Source organism: Platalea leucorodia (assembly GCF_965183815.1).
Source record: "Platalea leucorodia genome assembly, chromosome: 8".
NCBI classification, from domain to species: Eukaryota; Metazoa; Chordata; class Aves; order Pelecaniformes; family Threskiornithidae; genus Platalea; species Platalea leucorodia.
Genome location: NC_138830.1, coordinates 4,379,464 through 4,400,849, shown reverse-complemented (window position 1 = coordinate 4,400,849; position 21,386 = coordinate 4,379,464). Strand labels below are relative to the sequence as shown.

The 21,386-nt window shown below is 49.6% G+C and overlaps 1 protein-coding gene across 5 annotated transcripts in view; it reads right to left on the bottom strand.

Annotated features, from left to right (window-relative positions):
• Positions 1 to 20,419, bottom strand: part of TNIK (TRAF2 and NCK interacting kinase) — a 165,490-nt gene extending 145,071 nt beyond the window's left edge. For all 5 annotated transcript variants that reach the window (XM_082320395.1, XM_082320398.1, XM_082320399.1 and 2 more), the window contains exon 1: positions 20,205 to 20,419. In XM_082320395.1, the coding sequence (XP_082176521.1) occupies positions 20,205 to 20,261 (57 nt within the window). In that variant the 5' untranslated portion in view covers positions 20,262 to 20,419. The remainder of the gene's footprint in view (positions 1 to 20,204) is intronic.
• Between the last annotated feature and the right edge of the window lie 967 nt (positions 20,420 to 21,386).

Here is a 21,386-nt window from a genome sequence, read left to right as displayed (position 1 = left end):
TGCTAAGTGAACCCTGAGGTTTTCAACGCCGTGTTAGATGAATGCAGCCTTAGTACAATCAGCCACTTCAACATATGCCTAATTTAAGCACACAACTTCAACAGGACAATATATAAAAGGCTTGGCTAAGCTCAGTGTCTCTAAAAAGCTACAGTGCCAATTATAAATCATATCTATAGTCCCCAGAAGATCTAAAGTCACTACTAGTATTGTACCACACTTCTTCGGATGCAGACATCAATTAGAGCACAGCAGCTGGACGCTCTCCTCACTGATAGTCACTTATCTGCAGTTTCAGACCAATAAGATATTATTCCTAAATGTTTAGATCTCATCCCTCTGAGAAATAAAGAGTTTCACCTTGGCCAGCAAATGTTTGCATCAAGCTGAAATTGCTACCTACTAGTAAATGCTGTCAAAGGTTTATGGGGTCTCAGGGGAGCTGGTTTAATTACTTACCAAAGCAGCTGTTTTGGGAACTACAGCCTCTTAACACACCACTCCTAGAGGCACACTTTGAAAAGCAAGGTTGCTGCCAAGCTCACACCGAAAGCAGAGAGCCCTCTCTCACATCCAGGCAGAGCTTCAGTCTCCAACAGCAGGCCACATCTGTGGTTTGGTCTGTGGATGTCTGCAGGGGTGACGGCTCAGAAGCCAGCCTGCACCTCTCCAAGTCACTGCAGACTGGACATCCCAGCTTCTGCAGCCCTCACAGGAGGCTGCTGAGGACAGCCATCTGGGATTGCCTTTGGCAAGACAAGACAGCCTTGCTCCTTCCTTGTAGTGAGAGTTGTGGCCAGAGGAATGCCTTAAAATGGGAGAACGCCTCACTTACAGATGCATTTAGGAGCAAAAAAAGCAAGGCAATCTTAAAACCCTTTGCTTTTTAAAAGTAGGATGGTTTTGCAACTCTATGTCTGTTTTTCAGTTACGGTTGAGGACGTGGGCTGAGCTGACCAGGGAAAAGTTGACAGGAGTGAAACGGTTGTGTAATTGCAGCACCAACAACCTACAGACTACAGCCTTCAACAACAGGGAGCTGTGCAACAACCAACACGCAGACTGGGCACGTACGCATGCACGCCAAGGAGCCTCAGAGAGACGTAAAGCCAAGGGAGAGCTGCAAAGGCCTCCGGGCCAGAGCTGTGACCATTCACGTTCACCCCGCAGCAGCAGATGAGCGGTACAGCCAAAGATATGGCACTTGGGAGGGCTTGGTCTTGTGGAGCTGCTGGGAACCCTCCATGCCATCTGGACAGAGCAGGAGCCGGAGTTAGGCGTTGGCCTTAAGAGAGACAACGTGGGTGGAGAGCCTTGCCCATCAGAAATCACCACATCCCAGTTTAAAGTGATTGCCATTGCTTTTTAATATTCTGTTGGAAACCAGGCAGAGTCCCTATATACGTGCCTGGAGAAATATCACCTTCCTGCTGGATTCAGTTGAGTTTCTCACACCGGTCCAATTTTCACACATCATCTGGAGATGCAGTTATCTGCTGGTTTAGCGCTTTTCAAAGAGTTTACCCTCTGCCCATCACTCTTCATCAGCTCCTTACGGTTGGTTCTGCAAGGGCTGGTTAGCAGGAGAGGATCAGATAACTCTCCATAGCAATAGTTTCAAAAAAGGACAAAACAGGGAGCAAATTACATCGAATTATTGAGCATTCAACTAGTTGCGGAACTCTGCAAGATGCAGCCAGTAGACTGTAAAAAAACACAACTATACTCAACGAGCTCCCTAAACTGTGCATTATAAACACATTTTTTCATAGAATTGTCTTGACAAAGCAGCAAAATTATTTAAAAGAATATCAAATACATGTTAATGTGCATGTTGCGTATCTGGAAAGACCTTTCTCACCCAAGAGTTAACAAGTTGTGGGGAAGGGGGAGGGAAGGTTTCTCACCTTTTTCCTACATTTCACAGGCTGCCTTGAGTAATGCCAGACTCGGCAGGGAGTCTGAAGGTTTGGTCTTGACAGACGCTCACTTAAACTGGGGGGGGAAACAAGGTCCTGCAGCAAAAAGCAAGCTCCTGCCTGATGCATGCCAAAAAAACGGTCTGAAAGTCAGAGCCAATCCACAGTCGCTGAAATGATTTGCAATAATTTTTTGCCAGGTCGTAAAGTATTTCCCATAGCAAGACTTCTGTATTTCTTGGTGGCTTCTTACATTGTGAAACACTCTTGTAAATTCAGGAATATGCTTTTTATTTCAAATCCCAATGCCCCAAGTTACTAGACTTGGCGTGGGGGGCAAGGATTATTTAGTTTAGTTCATTTGATATATGCATTACGATAGCACTTCAGCCAAGACAAAGCAGAGGGCCCTTTCTCACACAGGCATCCTAGGAAGATGCACTGGTTTTGCTTTGCAAGTCACCATGATGCCCCGTAAATCCAACCACCGCCTTTTGCTTTACAGGATCGGTTGAGCTCCCCATCAAATTACAGCCCTGTGACACCTCCTGCCTTGGGAGCTCTCTGCTAGCTCCGGTCCCTGGAGCCAGCTGTGACATTATCTGGCCTCTGCCTAGCAAAACGCTCTTGCTAGAGCTCCGGTTTTATTTATTAGCTCTCACAAGCAGGCTGGAAACATTAACACACCATGCACACAGCAGCAAAGTAAGCCCTGTAAGACCACAGACCACCAGCCTGCTGAAGACCAGTACACAATGGGAAAACAAAGGAGGTGGAGAAGTCCATAGCACTCGGATTTTCAACAGAGAAATCCCACCCAGCAGCAGACCAAGCCCTCCTGCAGGCACAAGGTGCCCCAGGAGCCCAGCAGCCGCCAGCTGCCCATGGCACCCCTGCCCACGGTCCTTCCCCATGCCTGGGCGCGGAGGAAGCTCAGGTCCACCCTCTCCAACCCAAAGAGAGACAACTGCACGTCCCCAAGCAGGATTTGGCCCACAGTCGTAAGTGGTGAGATTAATCATGTGGGTGTAGGGATGCGAAAAGGGGATGGGAAACATTCGTAACTGCTTCTAAATTAATTGCCGTTATTGTTGTTTGATTTGCTAAACCCTCCAGGGCTAGATTTTATTTTAGAAAACTATGAACATATCAGATTAATCAACTTAAAATAAATGGGCTCAATTTATTTATTTCTGCTGTATCTACTCCTCTTTAAGCTTGGCAAGTCACTGCATTCTTTCCATTCTGTGAAAGAAAAAGAACAGGGGTTTTGATTTATTATTATTATTTTAAAGGAACCTCTACAAAGCTTTGCAAGTCTAAATCACGGCAAAGGTATGCTGCGAAGGAGGACAAGCGCAAGGCGGGAGCTGGTTTCCATACGCCGCAGACGCCGGCTCGGTGCTGGGAGCCCACCAGGAGAGCCTCCGCACACAGTCCAAGCAAATCAGATCTATTCACCAATATTTTAGATATCCAGAGAGTGGAAAGATACCCTATCACGCAGCAAAGCCTGATGAGCAAACACAACAGGGGCCATCCCAGTGCGAGACACCCAGTCCCAGCCACACTTCTTGCAGGAAAGTCCTGCCAGCGAGGGAGAAGTTTAATCTTCTCTAGCCAGATTTCACTGTTCCTGAATCCTCTGGAAGTTGGGTCAGCATCTTCCCCCCTCCCCCCGATCCCCTGCCCTCAGCTTTAGCAATGCAGCAATGCCTCTGCCAGCAAACCAAAAAGAAAAGCCCTCACATACATTATGCTGAAGAAAATTAATCTTGCGTTCCACAGAATATTAAGTGGATTACATCTACAGCCTCCAAGGAGAAAAATGTTGATTTCCATGTTTCTTGTGCTATTATTCACCTCTATTAGTTTTTCTACCAGCATAAGGTTAGTCATGATAATTTCCCGTTATTCAGTGTAGAGCTCAACTGGCTCAACAGAGCAAGGGACGAGAGCAAGAGTGGGACCTCTCAGCGGCCACGAGGAAGATCAAACCGTTGTGGCACTGTTGCTGCACAGGACAACGTTCAAGGTGAACAACACAGCCGGCTTCATTTGGTTTTGGATGACTTGATGGTGAGATCACCCTTCAACATCAATGTCTCCTTGTAAAGGTAACAGAATAGCACAGAACCTTTAAAAGAAAATTGCTAACATCACTTAAAACGTGCCATTAAACTACATAGAGCAAACATGGCGAGACGGGCATTTCGGACCCCTGGGGAATCACGGGGGGATGGAGATCCACCAATATAAACCTGAGGTGCCAGATCTGACACCCAGAAGGGATCCCTGACCCCCGGCCGAAGGAGAACACCCCCTCCCGAGGGCGATCCCCACCGTGCATGGGAGCACCAGCTCCCCACCCATGGGCACTGCAGTCGCCACCAGCACCCATCCTCAACCCCCTCTGTTCCCCGCATTCCGGGTAACCATTCAAACCATTGCAAAGTGCCACCAGCTGACTTACTAGAGTTTTACACTTTCTTTGCAGAGGTGTTAATGACTCTAAAAAAGCACGAGACTCGGATAAGCAGCTTTAATACCATTTAAATGCTTACCATTAGGAGAAACTGAGAGAGCTTGCAAGGGCCAGACTCTCAGAGGGCGGCATATCCATTGAAGCTGCTGCTCGTGTGAGAGGAGTGTAAATTACTCAGCACGAGTAAGCAAGATCAAAGCCGCTCCGAAAGGATGCAACCCACTGCCAGTGATGCAAACTCAGCCCAAGCTTTTCTGAACATTTCACAAGCAGGCTGATGAGTTTAAAAGGCCAAAAGGAGTGTTTTGATGATGCTGCACAAAGTAAGGAAGGAAAGGAAAAGAAATACCAGGACACGTGCTTCTTTCTAGACATGATGCATGACCAAGAACTCAGCCCCAGTTTGATGCATGGAGAGACTCATACTTTCCATTTCCATCTCTCTGGTCTGCACAGGGAAGAGGAACACAACTTCTCAGCTGTAATTCTCAGGCTCCATCCCCTTTTTTATAGCTCCTAGAATAATTTGAATTCTAGACAATAAACGTCAGAGCTGATAAGAGAAGCCTTATCGCATGAAGTAACTTACAGCTTCCCACGTGGGCAAGACAAAGAGCTAATGGCTACAGAAACAGATAAGGGTGCTCATAACCAGAAATCAAATCCATGCAAGAGTTTCAGCAACAACACACTGTCTCAGAAAGTAAAACGAATAGCACAACCAACTCTGCCCGGCCACCCTAAATCCTCAGAGAGCTGTCTGCAGCACCCAGCATCACCTCACCCCCCCAGCAGACCCGGCTGGCCCATCACCGTCTCTTCTGGTCAGAGGGGAGGGCAGCTGCAGCAGTTTTATTGTAAGCAATGGCGGTGCGTGCTCAGCTGAGCTCTCGTCCACCTTACAGCCCCAGGCTACGGTGAGGAAGACAAATTACTACAAGACCAAGATGCCCTTGTAATCCTTTCCTTCTCTGAAGACCTGACGTATTGGAAAGGAGTATTTCATTACGCTGGGAAACCAGTTCAGCTATCAGTGTTTCCCCAGATTGCAAGTGCCCTGAAGCCAAGATGGGAGTTTTTGGTCGGGGTGACAGCGAGTACCGTGCTACTACAATCCACACTGTGAGAAAATTCAGAGTTCTGTAACCAGACCCATCAAGAACCCCAACATTCAGACATAAAGTTAACCCCGTTAACTTTAGCATCTCTCCCATGGCCCAAACAAACTCCAGCACCACGTCTCACCATTGCCAGAGATCCAGATTGTTCAGTAATACTGAAACCCATGGCAGGCTGCCAGCAGCACAGTCGCACCTTGGCTTCCCCACATCCCTTACTCTAAAGCAGAGATGCAGGATGTGATCCTCACCGAGTTCGTCCAAGAAGTCTAACCTGTTGGGTATTATCTCCCCATCTGATTTCCCTCCTGAAAATTGACACCTGCAAGTTATTTCCCTTCCCTCATGTCCCCAGTCTCACTCTGTGTTGGCGAGTATACAAGAAAAGCATTTATTCAAAGGAATTTGCTCATCAAGTCTTGCAGACACCAAAACCACATTATCTAATCTTAGGAGAGCGTAGCTTAATGGCTAAAGCACAGGACAAGAGGTCAGAGGGTTTGACTTCTCCTCCCAACTCTGCCAGGGCCGCATCGCCTGTAAGTGAATCTAGAGAAGACACTTGACCCCTCCTCACCTTGATTTCCCCTGCTATGAGCCTATCCTAGCATTCCTTTCCTCACAGGGGATCTTATCTATACACTCCTCATTAGCATCTGAAAAGAGTTACGAATCTCCGGATGTGTATGTAAAGCGAAGTATGAAAGAGTGGAGAAGCACCACTGGCCACGGAGCCTGGAGACGCATCCTCTTCAGGGTATTCAGGCAAACTGAACCGCACTGCACTCCACACCTGTGCTTAGAGAGAAATTTTAATCCTTTCCCTCTGCAAGGAAGAAAAAAAAAAAATCCAACAATTCCTTTCTTTTTGAGAAGACTCAGAGAAGAGATTAAATTCTGGGTCTCTACAAGTCAAGGAAATCACATGAGATTCTTCCAGCAAAGCATCCAGAGACCCCATGTTGTGGTTTAACCCCAGACAGCAACTAAGCCCCACACAGCCACTTGCTCACCCTCCCCTGGTGGGACGGGGGAGAGAACTGGAAGAGTAAAAGTGAGAAAACTCATGGGTTGAGATAAAGACACAGTTTAATAGGTAAAGCAAAAGCCACACACATGCAAGCAAAGCAGAGCAAGGAATTCGTTCCCTACTTCCCATGGGCAGGTAGGTGTTCAGCCATCTCTAGGGAAGCAGAGCTCCATAATGCATAATGGTTACTTGGGAAGACAAACGCCATCACTCCAAACGTCCCTCCCTTCCTCCTTCTTCCCCCAGCTTTATGTGCTGAGCATGATGCCATACGGCATGGAACATCCCTTTGGGTTGGGGTCAGCTGTCCCAACCGTGTCCCCTCCCAGCTCCTTGTGCCCCCAGGCTGCTCGCTGGTGGGGTGGGGTGAGGAGCAGAAAAGGCCTTGACTCTGTGTCAGCACTGCTCAGCAGGAACGAAAACATCCCTGTATTATCAACACTGTTTCCAGCACAAACCCAAAACACAGACATCAACCGCACCAGTGCCAACAACAGCCACTGCACCAGCTGGGACCGCTCCAACACAGCAAGACCTTTGCTCCCAGATGGGTCCATAAACCCGAGTGGCAAAAGACAGTGCAGTGATGGACCAACGGTATGTCCACTCTGGTCTAGCTACATGGAACAGAAATGTCTCAGAGGAGCAGCTGGCCCAAGAACTTGAAGAAAAAGAAAAAAAAAAAAAGGATTAGCTCTTTTTAAAAGAAAAGAGAAAAATGTCCTATTGTTCCATAATTAATGGAAAGCAGAAGAGGTTTTATGGAGTCATTGAGAAACAGAGGGTGAGCATTAGAAAGCACATTTCAGTATTTCATGATCACAAGGTGAGCTGCTTGCATAATACTCACAAAGAATATAAATGCTGATATCACAAGGCAGTTATGAAACTTGGGTTTTAAATGCTGAATAACAATAACACAGCAATTAAGTCTCATAAGTGATTTTTTTCTTTTTTTTTTTCCCCCCCTTAACTGCAAAGTAGATGCTGCAACCCTCAACTGAGGCATGACTCTCTTTGGCAAGGTGCACACACGACGGATGCCCCCTGCTCCCGCCACCTCGCAGCACCAGGGATCCATCCCACCCCACAGCCTCGCCGCCAGTCATGTCACTTCTTCAGACCTGGGAAAGGCTGCGAACCTGCGAGGAACACGAGAATGAGGGAATAAACCTGAATAACGGCACTTTGCAAGTTAACTGCTAAACCCTGAACAAGCTTCTCAGCCCTCCTTCCCGATGGATTTTGACACGAGCATGTGCTCTCGTGAATTGCTCCAGTGTGACCAGGACACACAGTCTCCCCTACAAGACACATAATATGGAGCAGCAAAATGTCATGAAAATCAAGGGCAAACGAACACAGAAGACGGTCCCTCCCCCTACCACCACTTCTATTTTTAGGCAGCCAGATTAGCTTGGAGCAGTTTTACTCATTTCTGATAATGAGCAGGGCTCTTGCATCTTCTCTCGAGGACGCTTCCTCTGTGCAGGCACTTTGCTTTACACCAACAGCACGGAAGAGGTCACATCAACCAGCAAAAGCAAAACCACAACTTATTGTGAAAGGGTCTTGAGAAAGCGACTCCAGCTTTTAACTTATGCCAACATCTCCCTTGTCAACCACACAGCTTCGTGTTTGGGTTGGGGGGGGGGGGGGGGGGGGGGCGGAAGGGTATGGTCTGTCCACCTACAAGGCATCCCTCCCTTTGAACCACATGATAAAGGCTTTGCCTATTCAAAAGCATAATGCTTTTACTCCACCCGCTTCTCAGAGGATGGGAGCCGGTACACCTTGGAAGCGCAGGTCTCCATGTACAGGACATTTGGCCTTCCCAGGCCTCAACACGTGTGAGACATGATGGAGAGGCAGCCCAGCCACCCTTCAGCCTGTAGTGCTCTACCCCACCTCAGCAACCCCAACTCCACTCATGGCAAAGAAACGATGGTCCTCTCGGGGCACCCCCAGGTCTAAGGGCCAGTCTGGAGATCACCCCAGGAGGAGCTGACACCCAGCACTGGTTTGCTCTACCAAAGAGTAAAAAACTTCCTTACTGTGGGTCCCCTCTGGCGCTGAAGAGAGAGGCACGATGAGAGCTCCCGAGAGCTGCCACAGCAGCAGGACCGCTACGCTAATGGTGGGAACTTGCTAAAGAGGATGATAATTATCAAAGGAGCGAGACAAAATGAAGACGTGTAGAAGATTTGGGTCCCACTGTGCTGGCTGTTTCTTTTCAGGAAGAGATGTTCCTCCATCCCTCAGAGAGATCTATTCCTAAGGTACCACACATCAATCTTCTGCAATGCAACCACTCATACATTCAATGTCCTTTGGTCGCCTCAGATTGCCTTGACAGCAACATCTGGGTGCAAAGCTTTCCTTCTTCAGGTCCACCCCTTCTCATCTCCTCAAGCCTCAACCTTCCTCCATAGCCCTTCACCACCACCCTCCTGTCTCCTTGAGGACCACACCGGTGCTGCGTAAGGCAGCAGGACCTGGTGGTCCGGTCTGGACTGCTAACAGGCAAGGTCCAGAGGGCAAGATACACCTTGAAGCACGTGGCAGCAGTGTGGGACGGTGGAATTAGACAGCTTCTCACCCAAAAAATGAAAGCATGGCAGAAGCAGCCCAGGGATCTCTGGCTGTTGTGGTGCATCACTCTGGGAAGACAGAAAGCAAGGCCTCACATTTATCATCATTTATTCTTCTGAATTTTCAATAAACTACTTGGAGTCTTCTATTTGCCCTCTGGATTATGACCTTTTAGGAAGGCCTTATTTCCATGCTTCTCTACAATTATGACATCTAGGAAAAAATACCCCCCTCTCAAGTCAACTCCTGGTGTCAGGACTTCACAGGATTTCATGACCACAGACAAAATCATCAGGCTTTTGACAAGTCAGAAACCCTTTCCCAGGAGCACGGTGCTCCACTGCCGTACCTTCCTCTCGCCCCCCTGCTACGTGGAAGGGCAGGGAAGAGCGTGCCTGGGGCACCGACCCCCAGGCTGAGCCCAGGAGCTGGTCCACCTATCGCATCTTGGTGAGCTCCTGCCCCTGGTCACAAGCACCTTCACACCAGGCTCTCGCTTTCTTCTGTGGATTGCAAAACCTCATTTATGGAGGAAAAACGCTCATTCAATACAAGGAAGCATTTAAGATGGCTAGCAGATGATTAACAAGTGAGTGCTCAAGCCAATTGCTGCAGGAGCAGCACAGGTTCCTTACAGCCATAAAAACTTCTCATCCTGCACCCATTTGGCAGATGTCAGAGGCGAGGAGTTCACAGAGAGGTTGTGCCTGGCAAAGCCCTCACTGCAGGGGACGACATGGCCAGACTGTTAGCTCTTCGCCTCTCTCTCCCCCAGCCCCCCATCTGCAGGTCTCCAGCCCAGGGCTCCCCATCAGTGGCACCCCAGGGGCATTGCCATGGAGGATCTTGTTCCCACCTTCCTGCTTCCCCCCGGGAGCCAGGCTGCTCCCAAGACCTCACTCCTCGTGCTAAGCCCTTGCCGGGCAGCCGTTGCAAAGTTGGCCACAGCTTTCCATGCTCGCTGCAAAACTCACCACTTACCCACCTCCCTCCCATGAACAGGCACTTGCCCTCGGGCCAGTGGAGCTGTCTGGCAGGAAGGAAAGCTATCAGGGTCCCCACCCTTGGGCAACATCACGTCAACACAGAAGGCTGGGGAGGAGAGGTACAAAGTGTGTCGTGTGGCTCTCTCAAACCGAGGCCAAAGAAGTAGTATTCCTGCTCAGGGCCTTTGCCTTTTCATGCTAGAGTCCCCCAGAGCCAAGTAAAGGTGCTTCAGTGCTCTTAAGTATCAGCTATTTTTAGGCAACAATATCCTGAACACCCTTCTTCATCCTGGCTTTTATATCACACAATGAAGAAGTTACGGGGATTTGGCACTTTCTTCTTAACAGGCCATCATTAACAAGTGACTCATATTATATTGCAGCGTGAGTCATCTTGGCAGAGGTCACCATCATAAGCGACAACTAGTCTTCAATTATTTCCTTCAGGTTGAATTAAAGGTATATTGTTATGCAAATTTTACATCTGCTCCATCCTATCTTTCCATCCACTGTCTCCGGAGCAACCTGGGATTTCACTTCATGGCCCAAACTGCCTCTGGAAGAGCTTTTCCACCACAGTATAGTTACAGGTTGTCACAAAACCTGGGCATGCCAGTGGGATGTCTTCTGGATGGGTTTTCAGCTATGGCATCTAATATCTAAAGCAGCTCTCCATCCCTCCTCCCAGTGCTGCTCCACAGGGATAACAAGCTGCTGCCCCTGCCACCTTCCTGCTCTGTTCATACTTTACCGTGATGATTTTCCAAGGATCTGGGGCTTGCCCAGTGCTCATACACAACCTCCTCCAGGCTGCCACACCACATCATTGCCCCCAAGAGCCACGGCAAAGCCCAACAAACAAAATCACTTTGAACTATGCCCAGCTACACATGAATACTGAAGAAACTATTACAAGCCATCAGCAGGGCGGGTAGAAAAGGAGGCATTTTCAGCCATTTCCATTTTCTAGCCAAGCAGCCCCACATTTCAACGTGACGCCAGCCTCTCCCCATCATTCCTGCTCCCTTCACTCACCCCACACACAACGTACCCATCACAGCTCCCCAACCGGTGAACCAGGAGAAGACAGCATCCCTGCCAGGGCAGGGCACAGTCACTGCAGGGCGCCTGGCTTGGGGAACATGGTTTTTCCCATTAGAAAACACGGCCATTACCAGCCCGGTCACCAGTGGAACACTTTCTGTTTATATTTATAGCAGTCAAACACAGTCACACTGGCTGCGAGGTTCACTTTGGAGAGCATTTGTAAACCGCTCTCACTACTGGAATCCCATTTAGCTATTACAGCCTCTTCAGCCATACTAACACACCAATCCCCACAGAATAGCAATGGGAAGAGCAGAGTCATCACACTATTTACTGAAGCTAATCAATACGTAAAGGCTGAAGATTTATTGCAGTGAAGACAGCCTGTCTGCATAGCCAGAAAATGCATTTAAAGCCCTTTTAATTTTGTTGCCTCGGCCTCTGGTGTTGCTCCAGGAACACAATTTCTTTGCACACCCATCTTTCTTTCCTCCCAAAATGGTGGCATCCGCAGACACACAAGAGAAGCCCCCCATGAGCACCTACCGTGAGTATTTAGTGGGAGGATACAACACAAAAACCAAGTTTAAGGACACTGTCCCTTCCTTTCCAGCCAGGTTTCACATGCGAGAACAGGTCTATGCCTAATTCAGCATCTCCCATTTAGGTGGGTAGCTTGGAAAATTTTGGCCTGTGTTTTGAAGAAGGTCTATGTGCCAGGTACAAGGACACAGGCTGTGCCATTCACAGGCACACTAGCCCACCATGCTGTCCTAATCCACTCAGGAGGGAACAGTTAGATCCACACTTATTTTTTTATATATATAAATATATATTTATATTATATATACATATATCTTTTACATTTATATTTTATATATATTTCTTTTATATATATTTATATATTTTATATTTTTTATTTTTATATATATATATATATATATATATATATATATATATATATAAAAGAACTTTGTAAGTGCCCCCACAAAGCAGACAGCATTCCTGACTTGCTGTGTTTCGGGGGTGACCACCTGCAAAGCTGAGATACCACCTGGGTATCACGACTAGTGAGCCACAACCAGAGAGGTCCTACGAACTGCACCATCAAAACTCCTTCTCTGGTTTCATCTCGGTTCATGCTTTGGGGAGCAGAAGCGCAGTAGGCAATAACCTGCAGGTTTAGTGCTTCTGGAGCACCAACATTAGAAGGACCACCAGCTACTGGGTAAATGCAGTTGTTTTGGTCGCTGTATCAGCTATATGGCCCATCGTGTTAATACATCTAAGAAAGATGGCAGCGAGGTAGGGAGAAGATCTGTACCTTCGCCTTTGCCAGTTTATCTCAAAATCATACCAAGCTTTTATGCTTGTGTACAAAAGAGAAAGGAAGAGGCAAATATATTCCGATTTACAGGGAGATTTCTACTGCTGCCTGGACATCAAACAGCACCCAATTAGTCCTGCAGGGATCTGACCCACAAATTATGAAAATAAATGCCTCCGAAGCTTTGATCTCTTGTATTTCTCTAGCATGCTACAGCCGTTATTAGACACATTTTATTAGATTCAAGCTGTGCGATCTCTTCCTCGGCAAAGGCTCTACCGCCTCCAATGCATCCTAAAGTCTCCATCCAGCAGATTAAGGGCACGGTCCCAAACAGCCACTTCTGTCATGCACTAAACACATGACTCAGCTGGCAGGAGGCTTTTTCCTGCTGAGTTTCAAAATTAGGAGCAAAGAGAATTTTTAAAAGCGGGGGAAAGTGTCAGCCACCTAAATTAAATTTTTGATTCTTTGTTAGTTTCTAAAGGAATACGCATCCTATGCAATATCCTTGGCTTCTCAGAAGCGTTGCTTTCAGGAGAGCGAAACAAGTTATTTCATTTTGCACTCTGAAATACCATTGCCGGAGGAAGCAAGCAAAAACTGTAACAAAAGGTTTCACGTACTGCGAAGCTGGAAACCACACGTGCACTCACAAGAACAGACACACATCCACCCACCCTCGCTGCAGCGACAGCGCTTAAAACCAAGAGGATGTTAAACTCAGATTGCTAAGGCTTTACTCAGAAGGGCAACTCACTGTTCACAGCCCGCTGCACAAACTAAGCAGCTACTGCGCTCGCCAGAGGCCACGGCTGTTTTCAGCCTGAGTGTGTATGTAGGAAGGACGGGGCCATGCGAACCGCTCAGGTCTCACTTACAGGCAAGAGGGTGGTGTTTGCACAAAGCCATTAATATCTAATAGGGTTTCTGCAGCAGAGGAGAGTTGGTTATCTGCAGCAGAGCAAAGTGCATGCCTTCTGCTGCACGCGGGGTAACTCGGCAGCCGAGCTCGGGGCAGCACACGCTGTTTGCTCACCTACGATGGAAGGAGGAAACATCGGTTCTCAGCAACGCCAGGCGTATCTGGATACTCCAGTGCTGCCCGCCTGATTACAATCATCCATCATTTGCTACCAACACACCACCTTGAACTTCTGGCAAGCACCGCAGAAAATTAACGTGGAAAAGCAACATGCTTGATCAAAGGGGAGGAAGGTTTTCTGATTTGCCATTACAAAATAAAATCAGGCGTGCAGAGAGATATAACTGAGTTCCAACTAAACTTCTTATCAGTGTTTCCCAACCTTGGTGGCTTTCCTCTCCTTTCACTAACAAGCCAGTGCAGGAGCACCCCAGGGCTGGGCCCTGTGTGCCGAGCATCCTCGTCCCTCTGCGGGAGGGGTATGCTTGGCCCTCGCAGAGCTCATCTTGAAACCACCGCGGAGGGGGAACGCCGAGAGAGGGGGAGTCTCAGTTTCCCAGGGACCGTGTTCGTTAGACAATCCTCCTTTAGAAATCATAAGCGATTTACATGAAGAACATCAAATCTTGCTTACATAAATTGTTTTCCTGAGCCCAGAGCAGACAGCCCATCGGTTTCAATGTGCAGCCACAGTTCAAAGCAACAAAAGGGGACAGGAGGAGGGGCTGGGGGGGGGAAGGAAATCAAACCTGCTGGCTTTATAAGTGGGAAATACAACCTCTCATTTAATGGAGCTATCAATGACCGAGGCTAGTAGTTTTCGACCCGCAGCTTGCTTTAATGGCTGTGTGAAAGGTAACGAAGAAGAAGCCTGAGCATCAGCAAAAGCAAACCTCGTGTGATGGAGGTTCCACGCTTCCCGCAGGTGAGCAGGGCACCCACAGAGCAGCCAGGGCCAAAACTGCTGTCAGCGGGGAGGAAGAGCCAGCCAAAGCCCCGGAGGAGGAGCGGTGCCAGCTCCCAGCACAGCTCTGCCGTGGGTCTGTGCATCACCCCGCAACGCTCCTGGTCTCTTTGCAGCTGGCAGCAAGAGGGGAAATGGCACGTATCCTGCCCGGGTACCCTGGGTGAGAAGCTGCCTTCAGGAGGTAGGTCTTGAACCCTCAACACCATCTGCCCCACCCCAAGGCACGACAGCTTTTACCGATGCTGTTCCTCCACACCATGCACCCTTCTGCCTGTTTGTAACTTTTTACCGGGGGAAGCATGGGAAATCTAACAGGATTCTCCCCATTTATATTTGAGGCATGAAGAAATGAGACAGGGATCAATACTCCGTCCTTGGTCTGCAGGTCAGAGGCAGAGAACTCCCGCTGATGTCTATAATTACCCTTGCAAAGTGACTGGGGGTGCATTAGAAGGAGTCAGGCAAGGGTTTGCGGAGAGCAGCTCGGAGCCCGAGCCCAGGAGGTGACAGCAGCTTTCGTGTGACCTGGCCCCACGTGAATGATGACTTCCAAGGACACCTCTTCCTTAGCCGAGTAATTCATTTCTGGAGATTTACATACAGATCAAATGGAAACCATTTCCCGCCTCACCCCGTGCAAACTGTACCACTACATTAACTAGAGCCTGGCAGATAAAAACTACCTTCACGTAGCAAGGATAAAAGCCTCCTCTAACTACTTCTTGCATGGATTAAAATTCAGATGCTTTATTTTAAATATACACACCAATCAAATACTTAATCACTTCAAACCTCAATTCCACAAAACGCCTGTGCTCCAACATCAACCTGTTCAAGCACATGTTTCGCTACAAATTCACTCCAAATTAGTAATTCTTACAGCTGACCAGCACAGGAACACTACTGAGAACAGAGAGACTCTCCATGCCTTTAAAAGCGCCATAAACACCTTGTGGAAGAAGTCCAAAGATGAGGAAGAACAACCACAGCACCAGCGCTGAAGGAGACGTGGAGAACTGCAGAAGAGCAGCACCTGGGCTGCACAACTCCAAAAGGTGAAAAAAAGAAAAAAATAAACCACGCAGAAAGATTAGACAGAAGACAGCCTTGTTTCTGTTGTAACTTTTCATGAGCACACACACAAGAATACACATGCACATGTAGAAGATAAGTGTTTGCACCACTATCAGCACTCCTGGCTCAAGGAATGGAAGAGAGATGCAGAAAAAAAAAAAGGCTTAGAGTTGGACATTGTCATCCCTTTGGGATGATTCAGAGACCAGTATTGTGCTGCCAAGGTTTTATGGTTAAGAAAAAAAAGGCTCAAAAATATACAAAGTACATGGACACAGCCACGGTCCATAGCTTACACATGCACTGAATCACACCAGAAGAGGACAGATGAAGTCCCTGATGGAAGACCCCCAACAGCGTCCGTCCTCAGGAACTGCAGCTATATATATACATTTATTGAAGATACATCCCAAATTTTGCATGGTAGCATATTATGTAAAACACAGCACAAATAAATAAGCTTTTCATGTCTTTTTTTAATCTCCAGAAGTCATCTCTAGTCAAATTTGTTCCTCTTTCTATTTAGGAAGAAGGTGACCTTTGCAAAAGCTGCCCAAATTCTGTCGAGCTACAGAGTTTTTTAAAAGGTGCTGGAAGAAGAAACATAACATAACTTTGCCAGGATAATGCTCCTGAGTGGTAGCTTGCAGTGCTTATCCCCCATTAGAACTTCTCCTAAATCTTTAATGATGCTGAAATATGCCATAAACTGATGAAGTTCTGGAAACAGGACAAAGCCAGTATGTTTATTTGGTTTGGGTTTTTCTTTTTTTTTTTTAATATGAGAGCTTTTATCTTCAATGACAATGATCAACTAATGCAAACAAATGGCCACCGAAACTTCACTTCTCTACAAAGCAAAGCTAAAGGAAGAGTAGTGACATTTTTGGGTTTCATCCAATTCTTCCCAGCAACAGCTAATACCCACTGGCTCCTTAATTCTGTGCCGTCTCCTCTCCAAGCCTGAGCATTAAAGGCCAGGCATTTCTAAAACAACTAACGATTTTAGGATCCAGTTTCCAGAGAGTGCAGAGTCAGCACTTTGCGAAAGTAAATAACAAAAGCTTGGGTTTTGTTAATGAGTTCAAAACAAAAGCAACATCCAGGTACAAGAAGGAAACAATTACTCCTTCCCCAAAAAAGGCTCTTTCTAAATTCCCAGGCTTGCAGGAAGCCCTTAGCCAAGCCCTACAACCCAGGTGAGCCTTTCAAGCCCCCAGCCTTCAGCTGGGACCCGAGCCCAGAGCGAGCCCCTCGCCAAGCAGACAAGGAGCAGCTGTGAGCAGGGGGGCTCCTTGCCCCAAGCCGGTCCCACCCCGGGTGTTATCAGCTCCCCGAGAACGGTTTTCCTCCCAGAGAGCTTTTATCACCTCCCACACACCTTGCAAAGCGTCCCAAATGCCTCCAGCTGTGGCAGCTACTGCAGAAGAGCCCACTGCCATCGCCGGTACATCAGCCAGAGGCCCGTCCCTGCAGATGGATGCAGCAGAGGAAAAGCTATTGACCTGAATATTTTAGAAGGATCAAGGCCACTGCCTTCAGCAAGAGATGACAAGCTCTTGCATTTGCTGAGACAAAAAAAAAAAAAAAAAAAAAAAAAAGGGTGGAAAAAACCCCAAAACCCAGCCCCATCTTTCTGCTTGCTCTCCTATTGGATTCAGCTGTGCATTTACCACCAGAGAGCATAGCCCACTGCATCCCTCCTCATGCTCATTCTCCTTTTATTGCAAAAATCTGCTTCTCAAACACGCCTGTCAACAGCCTGTGCAAATCCCTGTGTTAATCATTATTCTGCTAATAGCACTGCCAGGTCAGTCGGCTATTAAACATGCTGAGTGGACTAGCAAAAATATCTCCCAACCCATACAAAAGAACATTATAATGTAGTTTATCTTATCCCCTTGTCAGTATAATATGCAGCACTACCTGTTCAATGGCCTCATCATTTTAAATTACAGTTTTCTGCAACATTAACAATACTCATTACCAGCACCACCACCAGAAGATCTCCATTTTAAGAATCCTTCTGAGGTTGAAGGCTTGACCCTGCCCTCTGCACCAACACGGGGACACTTGGGTACCATGGCAATGAGCACGGTGCACAATGATGGATAGAAACACGTCGCAAAGAAGGCAGGAGAGAGCCCGAAGTGTGCTTACTCGATGCACCAGGCCGTGCATTTTAATCAGAATTCAGTGCTTTGTTCCTGGCCCAGCCGCCAGCACGTCAAGCAGATGCACTGCTGCGGTGGAGCTCAACTGCGTGGCCAAGATAAACTCTAGTGTGGCAAAACCAGAAGCGCCTGCTACCTCCTATGTTACCTTTCAGCCCGGCTCTACAAATCCTTCCCTGTAAGCTAGCGGGCAGAGGCAAGCTGAAATGCATGACGGTGTGCAGGGTTCTGCTTGTGCCAAGCCGTGCGCAGCCTTCGACAGCACGCTCTCGTCCTGCAAATCCACCTTCCTCCCTTGTGACAGAAGTAGGGAAGCCAAAGCAAAGGACAGGGCAAACCGGCAGTCAAAGGTCCACCTTTTATATATGCATTTGCTTCTTGTTCATAAAACCCAGCCTCCTGGAACATTTCGGTGACTCAAACTTGGAGATAAGCGGCCCAAGCGTTTCCTTTCCCCACTGCTGGGAACAAATCATCCCCTCTGCCAGATTTTGAGTCACTACCTGCTCCCAGCGTTTCACACAGCCATCCCTCACCCCTTCAAACACGTAGGCACAAGAGCAATGGCTCCTCCATCCAGACTCATCTACAAACCCGCAGCAATGTGACACTTCTTTTCTAATAAATGAAATTTTGCAAGGCTTGGGGAATTACTCCTCCCTGCCATGCTTTGTGCTCAGGCAGCAAATTTACTATTGATTTCTGATTCAGACCCCGTGGAATGATTCACGCTTCTTGCCCTATCTGCTGAATTTATGACCTTTAACAATTATTCTAAGTGCTAAAAGAGCTTAGTTTAGAAGAAGATCTATTCCTTGGCAAATTAAGCTCCTATTCCCGTCTCACTTACAAACCAACACATCTCTCATCATTTACAGGAAAGCGCCGTAGCAGGTCTCTCCCCTTGAGAATGGGCAGAGGCCCAAGCGGCAGGAGCCCCCCTGCAGTCCCCGGGGTCCTGCCGGAGCAGCCACTGCTGGGCAGGGGGACACGGCTGGGCAGGGGGATGCGGCTTTGCACTCCCACCCCCCCATCGGTCGGGGTTTCAGGTCCCCTTGTCTCCAGTTACCCTGAAACATCCAGCACCGCTCCGCTCACAGACCAGGCGCTGGTGGTGGGTCTCAGGGGGATGGAGGGAATATACATTTCCTCCTAAAGCGAAAACAAAACGCTGACTGTATCTGGTGTGCATTGCTATTAAAAAGCCACAAACACAGAAAAAAAAAAAAAAAAAAAAAACAAACAACTAAGCATGTGTGGATACTGTTTTAAAAAGAAATATTGCCCTAGTTCAAATGAACTTCCTAATGCAGATGTTAAAAAAAAAAAAGAAATCTTATTTTCAGGCGGTGGGGAGAAGGAGAGGCCTCCCCCCCACAAATGATGCTGCTTTCCTGGATTAACTCCACCAGCTTCAGCACCCTCTCTCCCAAGGCACCTTCCAGCTAGCAGGGGAAACAAGAGCTCCAGGTCTGTTTTTAAGCTGGATGGTTCCCCCGCTCCAATCTCGTCTACAGGGTGTATTGCTGAGCAATCATTTACACTATTAATCAACCAGAAACTCACCAGGAAGAAAGTAGGGCAAGTGAATAAAGATAGACTTCTTTCTCTTTTTTTTTTTTTTTGCACTGAAGCAAATAATATCTCTAAAAATACACTTGTGCAAGTCTTCAGCGGATTCTGCTTAATTTTATTTATTTATCTATGCCAGCAGGTTGAGAGAAGCAGCCTCGCTGTTGCCTCCCCAATAAATGCTGCTTCTCTAAATGCCTCCCCACGCTCCGTACCAACTAGCTGTTCCTTACGACCAAAAGGATGAAGAAAGGGGGGGAAAAAGGAAGAAAGTTACAAGAAAAATAGACCGGGGGGGGACGTCAGGCCCCAGCCCACGCAGAGGCTGACACGTTTGAGGAGCCCGACATTTCAAGGGTACATGATGAGCTTCATTTCCAAGGGGGGTGAGGAGGAGACGGAGCGAAGGGGCACGGCGGGAGGGGCATGCAAACGCCGCGGGGTCCGTGCCGGTGTGGAAAAGCGGGGCCTGGCGAGCAGCCCCCGGCTCGGCGGTCCCCATCCGTCCGTCCGTCCGTCCGTGCCGCAGGGGCGTGCGAGCGCCCACACGCGGGGCTCGGGGGGGGCCCCGCCGCGGTCCCGGCTGCAGGGGGGGGCGGCCCGGGGCGATGCCCGGGGTCCCCGGAGGGGCCGGGCAGCCGCGGCCCCGCCGCGGGCAGGGGCGCGCAGGGGCTGGGGCGTGCGTGTGTGCACACACCTGCGCGGCCGCGCCGGGGGACCTGCGCGCAGGCACGCAGCAGAGAGGGATGATCTATAGATATATACATACACACATGCGTACACACGGCTACAGGCACGCACACGGTTGTATCTCGGTATTTACATGCGTGCACATACACATACATCCACGCATGCACACACACGGCCCCCGCGCCCCCCCCCTCCTCCCCGGGATGGATGGATGGATGGATGGACGGACAGACGGACGGATGGATGGGGGGGGTGGGCCGCTCCCGCATCCCCCCCGGGGCCCCGAGCCGCGCCTCACCCGCAGCGCCGAGAGGTCGATCTCGTCCAGGCTCCGCGCCGGGGAGTCGCTCGCCATGTTTCCGCCGCCACCGAGCGGGCAGTGGCGGCGGCCGCCGCGGCGCTGGCGCTATTTAACGCCTCTCCTCATGCGGGGCGCCGGGAAGGAGAAGCCGCCGCCGCCCCTGCCCCTGCCGCTTCCCCTCCGCCCGCAGCGCGGCTAGGGGCGGCCGCGGGCTGCCGGCAGGCAGGGCACGCCGCGGGCTGCGCCGGGATGGCGGCGGCGGCGCCGCATCGCATCGCCGCCTCCCCGGCCGAGCGCGCCGCCGGAGCTGTCTGTCAGGGCGCGGGGAGGGGGCGGCGCCGGGCCCCGCCGCCAGGGGGCGGGGGCGGGCGGGGGGCGGGCAGAGCATTCCCCCCCCCCCGCGTCCTTCCCGCCCCGCGGCGCTCCCTCAGCGCTGCCTCAGGGCGGCCGGGGGCTCGGCCGCCGCAGCCGGGGTGGCCCGCGGGCACCCGCGGGGACACACACACACACACACACACACACACACACGGGCCGCTTGCTCCTGGCATCCGGACCCTGCGGAGGGGTGCGGTGGTTGGGGGCGAGGGGTCGCGCAGCGAGGAGAACGCCTGTGAGAACCGCAGTGTCTCCCGCGGGCTCCCCGCCCCGCCGCGCCTCACCGCAAAGCCCCACCGACGGGTTTATTCAGCACATAGACACACACCCCCCCACGACAAACCGCGGGCAGAAAAATCCAGGCTCCCTGGATCCCCACCCCAGCGCCAGAGCAGTTGTGCCCGTCAAATCCGGTGGCAAAAGTTGCCGAATTTCAGGTGCCGAACCCGAATTCGGCCAGGCCGGGGTGCGGGGAAGCGCTAGGGCCTGGTCTTGCTTGGGCCAAAGGAGCGGCCATCCGTCTGCTCCGCGCACCTGGGGATGCTCGGGTCGAGGAGTGGCCCTTGTCCAGCTGGATCCAGATGCCAGATCTGGTTTTGTGGCTTCTTCCCTGGGCACTCGGGAGCCATCCCAGCCCTATCGACTCCTATGCCATTCCTGAGGAAGAATAAGAGATTTATGCTTCCTCTGGAATTGCCCAAAACCCTTCCAAAGCCAGCAATAGCTAGGTAGATTCAGCTTTTACTGTTTTCCTTATTTCCCTTTTTCGGATGTGGTTTCTGCCAAACCAGGTGCCATATATAA